Source organism: Netta rufina, assembly GCF_964035555.1.
Source record: "Netta rufina genome assembly, chromosome: 16".
In the NCBI taxonomy this organism is placed as follows: Eukaryota; Metazoa; Chordata; class Aves; order Anseriformes; family Anatidae; genus Netta; species Netta rufina.
The window spans coordinates 7012315-7024718 of record NC_140140.1 but is presented as its reverse complement, the minus strand read 5'-3'; the positions used below and the strand labels follow the sequence as shown (position 1 = coordinate 7024718).

Sequence of the window (12404 nt, the reverse complement as noted above, 5' to 3'; positions counted from 1 at the left end):
AGTCAATATTGAGAAGTAATAGTAAGAAGTGGTAGGGATGCTATCTTTAGTATTATGGTATTTCTACTGTGACAGGATGCCCAGCTCTGAGGCCCATGCTTTAGAAAAAGAAAAAAAAAAAAAAAAAAAAAAGGACAATGCAGACAATGCAGCTTAATAGTTAAAATGCAGAGGAGTCTTCATTATCTTATTCTGTAGTGCTACTGAAAGAGAACAGCCTTGCCTTCACTCTTCACCCAGTTGTATCTTTTCCTCTGTTCATGTAGCTCTGTGTCAGCACTGGTGGCTGAGGATTTTTCTGCCATTCCTTGACTTTATAGCCATAACCTTGACTTTGTCTTTCTTTTGTGTACAGACTTAACTGAGCTGCGTTACACGTTGTTCTAAAATCTTTAACTATAGGAATATCATTTCTTACAGACAAATTCTAACTTACATTGGTCAAGGCGCTTTTTCTTCTTTTCCCACTGATAATAATTTTTTCATCACCTCTTTAGATCCCCTACAGAAGGTTTTCTGCTTTATTTTTCAGATTAATTCTGTTGTTCTAAAGGAAGATTTGAGAAGTATGGTAGAAAATTTCTATGCAGCTCTATTTGGATATGATGAGGTAAGAAGGATGTTTTCAGAGAAATGTGCAAGAACAAATAGACCCAACTAAGTCACTGAACACAGAATATTGCAGATGGGTAAAGCATTTGCTATATGTATTGTTGGAGAAATGTTACACTGTAAGCAGACTTCTTGGTGATAATCTTATGCCTTTTTAAGAAAAAAGAAAGCACCTGACATACTGATTTAAACCATTGGACATAGAAGAAGGAATATTCTTTGTTCTGTTTCAATGTCCCTGCTGTCAATAAATAATTTTCTTCCTTTGAGTCCCATTGTATTCAGCTATCCTTCGAGAGTAAATAGAGCATTTATAAAGAGCGTGTAAATGTGGAAGTATTTATAGGAAGTATCTGATCAATATAGGGAGGCAACAGTATCACTGTGCATAAGCATCTGTGGGATTTCCAAGGAGAAAATCCAATTGCATCAGCTCTTTTAGTAGTTATTTTTTTCCCTTCAGTGGATATTGTTCTTCATATGCTCTTATTCACGGGGTGGTATTTGCATTCATGTGGTTATTTTGCATTATTAATACATTATTAATGTCTCTTAAATTTAAACTTCAGAGTTTTGGACAGTGTTATGAATGTGAGTCTTTAATCTAGTTTTAAGTGTTGCCACGATGTGTCTGTGTCTGTTTTTTTTTTTTTTCTCTTTTTGTTGACAGTCTTTTTGGAAACAAGATGTCTAATTAAATTAACGACAAATATTGACCTCTTATCCACTCTTTCCTTTGGCAAATGTTGTCAGCAGAGGCAGGAATTATGATACTATCTACTATGATGAGAACACCATGTAATCTAAAAAGACAACAAAAGTTGGAGAGAATTTATAGAAAAGGTGTTAATGGATGTGATTCTCCTATAAGCCAAATTTAATATTAGATTTAATGGAATATCTAGATAGTTCTTGATGAAGAGTTCTCTTTTTCTCATTTAGTATGAAAAACATAAAAGCAAAGCAAAATAGCAAAGTCCTCGTTACTTCTCTGTGACATCATATTATGCATCCTTTTCCTCCAGTACGTAATTGGAGAATTATACGTCCTCCAATTGTCGTGGTCTTCACAAAATTTTGTAAGGTGGTGTTGTCTTCTTTGTAAAGCCAAAATCTTTGTGGTAAAGTTTTCATAACAGAAATGCAGTGATTAGCTCCTGCATTTAGGAATATCCTAACCTAGCTTTTTTTCCAGATTAATTTGCCAGAATATTTGTTACAGACTGCTCTGCAAGTTACTTAATTTAAGGCCAGGCCTGTTCTCCGTTCTGTAAAAGGAGTGATGTTGATGCCTTTTTATATGTTGCTGTGGGCTTTGAGGCATCTAATATTGTCAGTTGGCAAGTAATTTTTAACCCACCTCTATACTTTAGGGAATTCTGTCTGATGATCACGTTCTGGCAGCAGCTCTTTGGAGAAACCTTTTTAACAGGAACTGCGAGGACCCTCGGCATCTGGAGTTACTCGTAGAGTATGTGCGCAAACAGGTATGCTACAGCTCATAACGTGAATTCTCTTCATTCTCTTGGTTTGTATATTGAATGTTTATTTTTGCTTGCATAATATGTAGCTCATTTCTCCTTATCAATATCACTTTTTTAATGTTGATTATTTTTTAGAGAAAAAGTAAAACCATAAAAACTGACTGATATTCATTGTGGTTTGATGAAAAATAAATACAGAGAAATTCACAGAGGATTGAAAGCAAACCTGTATTCCTTTTTTCTGGGCCCATGTTATCTTCTGATACTGAACTTAAGGGACTGAACAAAACACATAATCACTATAATCACTTGCCTGAAAAATAGGGTGAAAGAATAGATTTTTGAAATCTGGAAGGTGTATGGAAGGTGAATGGGTGTGATGGTTTCACGCCAACACATACCTAAACTCTGCCATGCTGCACTCTCACTCTCCTTCCTCAAAAGAACAGGGGGAGAAAATATGATAGAAGAAAAGTTCACAGGTTGAGATAAGGACAGGGAGACCACTTGCCAATTTTCATAAAGGGTAAAAACAGACTCAAAGTAGGGAACTTAATGTAATTTATTGCCTGCAACTAACAGACTAGAGCAGTGAGTACTAAAAGCAAACTATAAAAACACCTCTCTCCCATTCACCCCCTTTTACCACCTCCCCTGAATGGCACAGGGGAATGGGGAATGGAGGCTGTGGTCAGTCCCTAATGCTTGGTCTCCAATGCTCCTTCATGGTCACTCCCCGCCCCTGCTCCAGCATGGGATCTGTCCCACGGGATGCCGTCCTTCCCAAATTGATCCTGCATGGGCTTCCCACAGGCAGCAGCTCTTCAAGAACTGCTCCCACATGGCTCCGTACCATGGGGTCCATGTGTCAGGAGCAAACTGCTCCAGCGTGGGTCCCCCTCAGGCAGCAGCTCACCCCAGATCCCCTGCTCCTGCATGGGGCTCCTCCGTGGGCTGCAGCATGGAGATTTGCTCTGCTGTCATACCCATCGGCTGCGGGGGGACAGCCTGCTCTACCATGGGTCTCTCCACAGGTGAGCTTCAGCTCCATACCTGGAGCGCCTCCTGCCCTCCTTCTGCACTGGTCTTGGTGGCTACGGGTTCTCTCTACGTTTCCTCACACCTTTCTCACAGCTGCTGCTGTGCAGCAGGGTTGTTTTTTGTTTGTTTGTTTTGTTTTGTTTTGTTTTCTCCCTTCATCATTGTGCTCTCTGGGGGTGTAAACAGCATTGCTCACTTTAGCCACCAGTGGGCCCTTTTGGGTCCCCTGGCTGGAGTTGGCTCTTTTCTAATATGAGGTAGCTCCTGGGCTCTTCTCACAGGGACTGCCCATGCAGCCCCCCACACTATCAAAACCTTGCTACATAAGCCCAATAGAGCAAGAAAAGGCTGAATGCAGGTTGCCACAGATTGCTCGGGATGCCGAAATTGTACATGGGTTTTAATGTCACTGGCAAGTCTTATTGAAGAGAAATTTGTCTAGGGTTAATAAATGCAGAGCAACAACCTGAAGCTCAAAATCTCTGTACTAACAAATTTTGTGAGGGAGGGAAAATAAGGAAAATAACATTGCATTCATGCATTGTATTCAACTCCTGCTGGAGAATCTGCTATGGACTGTCAGAAACAGGATGTTGTGCTTAGGTGGCTCTTCAGTCTGATCCTTGTTGCCGTGGATGTATTTCCTCTGTTGAGAAATTCCTTCTCAGATTATCTTTTATTGCTAGTAAACATTGGAAATCCCTTATGTAAGATGTCTTTCACATGTGTTCTTGCTGATCCTGTCTTTAACAGTGGCTATTATTGGATGCGCAGAGAAGAATGTAACAACAGGGCAAGTGTGTGTGCTACTTCCCTGGTTGATTCTTAGCAATCTATGCTCAGGCTTCCTGAGCCAGAGGTGGTGTTTCTAATTTTTAATGCCTCTTGATGGGCTTTTTAGTTTCTTTCCCTCACCCCAGTGCTTGCAGTGTCTTATGGCAGCAAGCATGGCATTTACAATGTGTTAACGCTATGTTATGTGACAATAGTACTTTGCTTAAATGTTTTGTTTGCGTTGCACCTTGAAATTTCATTTGATGCCAATTATTTCTTGTAGTGTAAGAATGTGAGTTCATTCCCTGTTCATCTCCTTCATCAGCCTGTGCGTTTTTGTAAATCTCGAAAGTTCCCTGCTGGTCAGGTTTTTTCCTACAGTGAAAAGCCCTGGTCTATGTGAAACCACTTTTATGAGAGCACTCCTTGCAGATAATGGTACTAGCAGTGTGTCATTTGAATTAACTGCTTGGAAGATGAAATGAATCATGTTATTTTGCATCTTTGTCCTGTTGCCAAACTTTCAGAGGAAGCATTAGCTAAGGAATTAGACAACCTTGCGCAGTTAACTCCAGTTGATCTGCAGATACTTATCTCCTAGCCTGCCTGTAATGCTTAAGCAGTCATAAATCTTTTTCAGTGTACCTCTCACAAATGGCAAAGTATACCAGAAAGTAGCGTGTTTGCGTAGCTCTTGAGGGCCTTTAATGAGTGTCAGGATGCCTTGCACTAACACCCTGTCTCTTGCAGGTGCAGCACCTGGATGCACTGAGCGGGGAGGACCTGCTGTTGACGGGTGAGGTGAGCTGGAGGCCTCTTGTGGAGGACAACGCCCGCAGCATCCTCAAGCCCCTTTCCCCTGTTTACAATGACGAAGGACTCTGAGAGCATCTCTCAAACCAGCTTGGGAAACATGCCTGAAATTGAACTAGGCAGAGGCTGTGAGGTCAGGAAGTGAAAACTGCTGTTGAAAAAGAGCGTATTTAAATAGATATCTTATCTGTGGTAGCTGAATAGCAAATTGGACAGCCTTACTCTTCTGAATATTCACCTGTGAATAAAGCTAGTTGGTTTGGGAACCTGTGTTCTTTTTATGGCACTGCCTGGTCCTTGCAGACAAATTGCAAGACCTGCCTTCCATCTTTGGGAAAACAGATGTTTTACCATGACTTATAATTATCTCCAGAAGCCATTTCTGTCCTTTGCCTCATTTAGAGAGCTGCTACATACAGACTGTACGGTGTTCCTTTGCTTACTGAATGGTTGTTAATACAAATCTGAGCTTTGCATATTAGATGTTAATATATTCTAAAAGCCTGATATCAAGATGGCATGGTCCATTTTTGCTTTGATAGAGTTAAGAATTGCTTTATCAGGTTCTGAAGGATTTTCCATGAAAATCCTTTTTAGGAACTCTTTGCACAGGAATAGGAGGTGCAAAGAATAATGCATGGTCCCCAGTAATCCTCTAACTCTAGCCATCTTAATGAGGAAAAAAAGTCTGAAACATGGCTGGGCTGTTGCTAAAAGCTACCTCAGAGCACTTGGTATTTCAGAGGAGCTCTGCCATGCTGATATTTCCATATTCTTTTGAGAGCTGTGGTATAAGAATTTCTTCATGAAAATAGCATCTATGTTTCTGTCCATGGCTCTTAATGGGATAGTACTGTGCTGCCCTCCACTCCCAATGCAGTGGTCCAGGGTTTTTCAACAAGAGCTGTCAACCCCAATTAAAAGTTTATATGGCTGTGCAAGCAAATTACCCCAACACAGTAATTACGGGAGCAATAGCTCCACTGATTAAATCAGCAGAGGCTGAGGTGTACTGCGTAGGTGGATGGTTCACCAGGCTATTTCCAGGTCAGTGACAAAAACAGTTTTCATTTCTCTCATGTCTAAAATTGTAGTCTGTAATAAATGCCAGTCTGGGTAAAAATGATGTGTATGTGTTTTCTGGGCCATACGTGACTTTGATAAGAATAAGCCCTATGATATTAGGGTGTATTCCTAATAACACTATTAAGCAAAAGTGGAGGAGGATGATTCTTAGTTGATGAAATGTTATTTCTGCTGAAAGAGTGACTGTGCCTGGCTGTGACTGTTCTTTATGACATTGTATTCTTCGTATTGTACGTTTTGTTGAATAGTTGACATCCCTCCTCTGTGTGAAGAGCAGTGGGATGTTGAAAATAGGCTCTCAAACACTGGTCTGCATTTTTTTTAGCCTTCACTTAAGGAACCTTCTCTATACAAAAAAGGCATTTTGTTATTTTTTTTCCAAGCCGAACTTCCTCAGTTTAACTTGTTATAAAATGAGTCATGTAAAGAAACCCTCTATGTGTGAGGTGTATCCCTTCTCTGTGAAAACATTACAGACCAAACAACTTGCTTGCAGTTTATTTAAGATGCTTTTGTTGAAAGCTGAGCTAAGCAGAGAAACCTCTTATGTGTGAAGTATTATACAGTGTATGTGAGATAATAACACCTTGTAATTCATTACAGCTGGGTTGTATTTACATAAAAGAAGGCTGAGCTGTGTAGGAATTTGCTGATTAATTTATTTTTAATGGGAGTGAAGTATACCAAGTACCAAAATAAACTTTACTTTGTGTATCTTACTGCTCCTGAAATAGGTGGAAAAATTAATGGTAGATATTTTGGCTCAAAGCTACATACATTAATTCATATACAAAACAGTCATTTAAACTTTAACCCCTTTCCTGCTATGTAATTTAAACCTGGACTCATGTTATTCATGCCATGGGAACACAGGACTGGGTGTACACCACCCAACCCAAAGGACATGGTGCTGCACACAGGTCAGAGATTGTGCAGTGTCTGTGGCACTGATGCTACAGAGCCAGCAAATCAGTAGTAGTCGTGGGACTGCTAGTCTGTGGATGGCAGTGCCATTAGGAGCATGGGTAATGAACAGCCAAATGGTCAAAACTAAAGCTTTCCTAAGTTTATGGGCAGGAGGCTTCAGAAATATGGTGCCAGACTGTGGTTGTTGGCATCTGTTTTTGTGCTTATTAATATGAGAATAGAAAGACCTATGATCATGGTTCTTTGCTTGCTCCAGAAAATACCTTCAACCACCCCTCTGTTACAGAGCTGAGCCAGCAGTCACAGTGTGTTTTGGACAGAACCATGTGGGGCACATTAAGACATTAGAAGATTGTTACAGACCTAGAAGATAGAAAATGTATGAAACGAGTGATCTTTGTTAGAGAGGAAAAATACATGGAAGACTACACAGGACTTTCCTTCCCAGACATTAATGATCTGGAGACAGCATTTGGATGTAAAATGACTCCTCTTACTCTTGATGCATGCCAGTAGGCTAGAAATATGCCATTGCCTACATCTTATGACATCTTTACAACCAGACTTGAGAGTCCTTGAGAGAGTGTACATTTCCAGTAGCAAAATCTGCACCTTGCAAGCATTACAGGAGCAGTGGGTAGCAGTTAAGTGATTCCTGTGTACACAACTGCTCCAAGTGCAGCAAAACACAGTTCTTTTAAAAAAATATTGCAAAGGCCATCTTTTCCAGTTTTCCGGGTTTTGCAAAGGGAATCATCAATGGTATTTTGCTTATGGACAATTCTTTTTTGCTTCAGCATGGGGACACTTACTGAGGTTTAGGTTTATATATGTGGAAATCCACTTCCTCTGAAAGGAGCTATGTTGAGCATTTTATCATCCAACCTGTGATATCCTGAATCATATACAGAATTCGGATGTTGCTGGTTATTTCAAAGGAATTGCTCTCCCAGCTGTGGCTAAAAATCCTGAGACGCAAACTCTCAGAAGCACTCATTTCAGCTAGGTTATTGTGGCTTCCTTGTTACTGCAAGCAGAAAATGAAGGCCAACCCTTGGTGTCCTCCTTTCCCTCTCTGCTCCTGTGCACCAGTAGTAATGTAAGTTCATGTTTTTGCCTGCAGGGTCAAACTTGGGAAGTCCCTTACTCCAGAGTAATATTTGGAGACATTTTGGGGTGCAGAGCAATCATCTGATACCATTGGATGCCTAATTTTTTTTTTTTGTGGTTACATGTTTTTCTGCAGCTCATGTCATTACCTGTGTCTCTGTGTTCACACCCCTTTGTTGTATTCCTGTCTAATAGTTTTCTCTTGCTTCTCAATACAGTTAAAGTTAAATACACTAAGAGCACAAACATCCTTGATGATGTCCAGGTGTCTCAGCCCTGTTGAAATGTAGTTACCACTTCCCAGATTTCTGAGACCTGTCCTCACCTTCCACAAAGTGTAGTTTTTAGTCATGTTCCTGCCACACCAAACCCTCAGGGCAGAACTGTGGCTCCTGACATAGCAGCGGGACTTAACCACTGACCTGTCTCATTTATACTGCCTTTGGTTTGGCAAATAAGGTAAGCAGAAACTGGAGACAAAGAGCAAATTTTTCCACTCGAGCTTTATATTGGATGAATGTAGAGTAGATGAAGAATAGCCATGGGAGGAGAACCATCAGCTGGGAGAGGATGGTGACTAGTTCTGCAAGCGTGGTCCCTGAGGTATGCACCTCTGCATGACACCACTTTGAGAAGCAGCAGGAGCCATACCAGTACAGACTTACCCTGGTGACCCACACCCATATTCTTTGATACTTTGAGCCTTACAAAGGAGGTCTTCATTCAGAAATTCTTATCAGCGTAGACCTGGTGCAGTTTACTTGTAGCGTTCTCCAGGACAAGTTTAATCCTGAGCGTGTAACAGGTTCTGTACATCCCAGAGATGTGCTGAAGTACTGCTGTGAGTGGAGAAGTTTCCTGATCCACTGCACAGGTATGCTGAGCAATTCATCACCCATCTTGAGCTCTGAAACTGAACTGTGTGTGGCTTCTTCCAGGAAGGTGAAAATAACAATGTTGGAAGTGGTAAATGTTTATAATAATACCTAGAAATTACCGAGTGTGTTTCTAACTCTTCTGCTTAGTACAGTTGTGCCACAAATGTATAGGATTCTGCCCTCCCCATCTGCCTCTTCACGTTTGCCGCTCTTTGTTTCATCTCTCGTATAGTCTCTCATACATTGAACTTCAATCAAAACTTCTGTGTCTGTTTCTCAGCTGACACAGCAGTGCTGCGTCAGGCTTGATTGGGCCTTTGGTGATCTAAGGGCAGACTTAACACCTCTTCTAGCAGCCTGGATGACAGTACTACCACTGCAGCATGCCTTGGGGAGCAATATCTCCACCTTTGGGCATATTGCATCTGCACAGCCTGGCTTCAGCACTGTCTGTCTTTTCATGAAGGTCCGAGAGGCTGAGGAGAGGTCACAAGCTTGCACAGGAGCCTGAGAAAATTGGCAAGGACATGGGAAAGACCCTGACGCTCAACACGAGAGTGCTAGGCTCTACTGCTTTAGACAATTGTGCTGTGCTTGTGAAGTGTCCACCTCTCTTCTGTGCCTGCAAAGGAGTTTTGCCCACTGGTGCTGGTGGACCTTCTGTGTTGTGTTGGGCCAGTTGCATGACAATCCTTCCCAGGCTCCTCTGGTGAGATTTTCTTTCCTGCTTCCCTTCTTCAGGTGTATTTAACCATCCTGCACATCCTACATAGGTTCTTGAAGTTGCTGAACATGTTGAGGGAGTACTTGTTTTGCTTACAGTCATTAAACCTGCTCAGCAGCTTGCTCTGCTCATTTGTGGGGCAGAAGAAAAGTTTGGGCCTCATCTTTCCACTGGGAATGCAGAGCAGGAGCTCACATAGGCACAATCCCATGTTTTCTAGTGCATTTCAGTGGCTGCACCCAGCATCTTTAGGGGATGTGGCAGCAGACCTGCCTGAGGGACCTGGGATGGACTGGTGTAAACAGAAATATCTACAGCCCTGTTCTTGTGCAGGTGTTTCATGTAAGAGGACCCTGCAACATGTTGCTGAGGCTGGATCCTGTTGGTGTTGGCATGCTACTGCAGCTCTTCAAGGAGGTAAGAGCCACCTCCATGCATATTTAGGAAGCAAGGAGTCTTGCAAATGCAAAGCTTTCATTAATGGTTACGTCACTGGCAAAAGGAGTGAGCTGGGCTCATATTCATACCTCATCCCACCTGCCTGTATCCTGGGCTGCTCCACATCCTGTCAAAGTGGGGCATCCTGTGTGGATTTGGTCATTGTCTCACATCCTTACCTTCATATCCTCTTCCTGCTGATAACTAGGCCCACTGACATTACAGTGCCCAATTCCATTTCTATGTATTTCCTTTGGAAGGAGAAAAGGAAAAGACATCTGAATGTGCTTTTTGCTGTTTTCAGCACAGAGCAGCAGTGACCAAAACTCAGGCTTTTCCCATCTAGCTGTAATATATCTGGCCACTGAATCCTCCTCAGTGGAACATTTCTGGGTTTTATGAATTTCCAGAAATGCCTATAGATAAGTGTGTTTGAACACCATGATGTTTTGTGGTGGAGGGTGTGAATTTCAGTGCTGAAACAGAGGTGAAAGAAGGATGTTGGACTTCCTATGTTCCTGGGTGCATGGTCTCCAAGACCTGTGCTATTAGGGAGTGAGGAGGCAGGCTCCCTTCCACTTGTGCTTGAAGAGGAAGTGGCAGGTACATTTTATGGAAAGTCCTGGCAAGGTGTTTATGTTTGGTGAGCTCCAAGAACATCTGTAGTAGAGCATGAGGTATTGCCTAGTGCTCGGATCCTGACTGAGCCCAGGTACAGCTGTCTAGAGACATTCACTTGGAAGTGGGAATCAGTATGCATGTTTAGCCAGAGGGGAGTTTTCCCCTTTCTGATTGCAGAAAGTGTGTAGACAACACTTCCAGATAAGATCCTTTTAGCTGGCAGAAATTATCTGATGTGATTCCCACATCCTGTGTTGGCTGATCAGACTGAGGAGTACCAATTATAGACACCTGTTTCCCAGACAGGAACAGGATATATCTCATCTAATTTTAGATGTCTGCATGGTAAACCTCTGTCACTTACCTGGACAACCTGAGCTCTCCTCTTCAGCAGAGAAATACCTTCATGGTACATTTCATCTTACCTGCTTCAGATGTCTGCTGCAGCGTGAGCTGACTCCCAGGAAAGCTTTGCCTCTTTCCACTGACCAACACTGAAGAAGCCCAAGCTGACAAGCTTGGATGGAGAGATTTACACCATAGTTGCTTTCATGTGCTGATGTCCATGAGAAATTACTGGAGGGAGAGCAGGTCGCAACCAAACACTAGCTGGAGACAGTGGAAATCTCCTTCTAGAACCAGAAGCAGTTGCTTATCTAGCAGAAAACACACACCTGATGACCTTTTAATGTATATAAATATCAGAGGAGAGGGTGTTGAGAGGATGGAGTCTCTTTTCAGTTGTGCCCAGCGACAGAACGAGAGGCAATGGGCACAAACCAAAGCACAGGAGGTTCCAGCTGAATATGAGGGGGCACTTCTTTACTGGGAGGGTGACAGAGCACTGGGGCAGGTTGCCCAGTGAGGCTGTGGAGATATTCAAACCCCACCTGGATGCTATCCTGCGCAATGTGCTGTAAGTGATCCTGCCTGGCAGGGTGGTTGGAATAGATGATCTTCAGAGGTCCCTTCCAACCTCAGCCATTCTCTGATTCTTTCAAAAGTTTATGCTCATTTTAGCTCTTTAGAAAGGCAAAAATAAGGGTGATTTTGCCCTTTTTTATGTTATCACTAGGGCAATGTTATCACCCTGACAGAGCACCTTGAGAAGAACCATCAAATGTTTTACTTCCTTCTTTCCTTCTTTACTTCCTTCCTTTTCCCCCTAAATTTCTTTACATTTAATTTAACTATTCACCTCACCATTTTAAGTTAATATCATTCTTTAAACTGCTCTAACGCTTATTCACACCTATAAACTTCCTTTCAGCAGCTTTGTTACAATTTTGTCCTAGATCCATTATCTGCAGCGGCAAACTCTGCTCCTGCTTGCTGCTGGCTACATTGCAGCACAGCTCTTGACAGGCAACTCAAATTTTCTAATCAAATGTGTTTTTTTCTTCTGTTCTTGCAGTTTGTGCAGTCCCAGTAAGAGTTTGTTCTGATTTCAGCAGTCTAAGGACCAGACAGCTCATCCAAACTAGTCATCTCACTCTAGCTGCAGTCGATAGGGAGTGATAGTCCTTTGGGACGTGATTCATCCCAGATGACTTAGAACCCAGTGTCTTAATGTGCTGGTTCACACTTAGGCACAGCTGTCTATCTCCATTGACTGTAGCCTGCTGATTATTTGAGAGTAGACATTTAGTGTTTTGATGACTTAATTTAGCCTGGATTAGTTTAATCTACTGGGTTTTTGTGACTTGCAGATAAAAGACAAACTGATGAGATCAGCTATGTAGCCAGTTCTTCATCCTGTGCTTTAACATCATTCTCTGGTTAGCCTCTGTGGAGTTCAGTATCTCCAGGGTAAGTGGGATGAGTGAGGTGGGGGAGGTCTGGCTTGTAGTCTGGGGACTTCTGTGCTCCTCCTGTGGACGATTTTTCTGTGGTCTG

The 12404-nt window shown here is 42.2% G+C and overlaps 1 protein-coding gene across 1 annotated transcript in view; it reads left to right on the top strand.

The window, feature by feature from the left end:
• The window catches only part of UQCC1 (ubiquinol-cytochrome c reductase complex assembly factor 1), a 51086-nt gene extending 44657 nt beyond the window's left edge, over window positions 1–6429 (top strand). The window contains exons 8-10 of the mRNA XM_084296887.1: window positions 533–610; window positions 1986–2099; window positions 4662–6429. Of these exons, the coding sequence (XP_084153013.1) occupies window positions 533–610; window positions 1986–2099; window positions 4662–4796 (327 nt within the window). The 3' untranslated portion in view covers window positions 4797–6429. The remainder of the gene's footprint in view (window positions 1–532; window positions 611–1985; window positions 2100–4661) is intronic.
• The last annotated feature ends 5975 nt before the right edge of the window (window positions 6430–12404 follow it).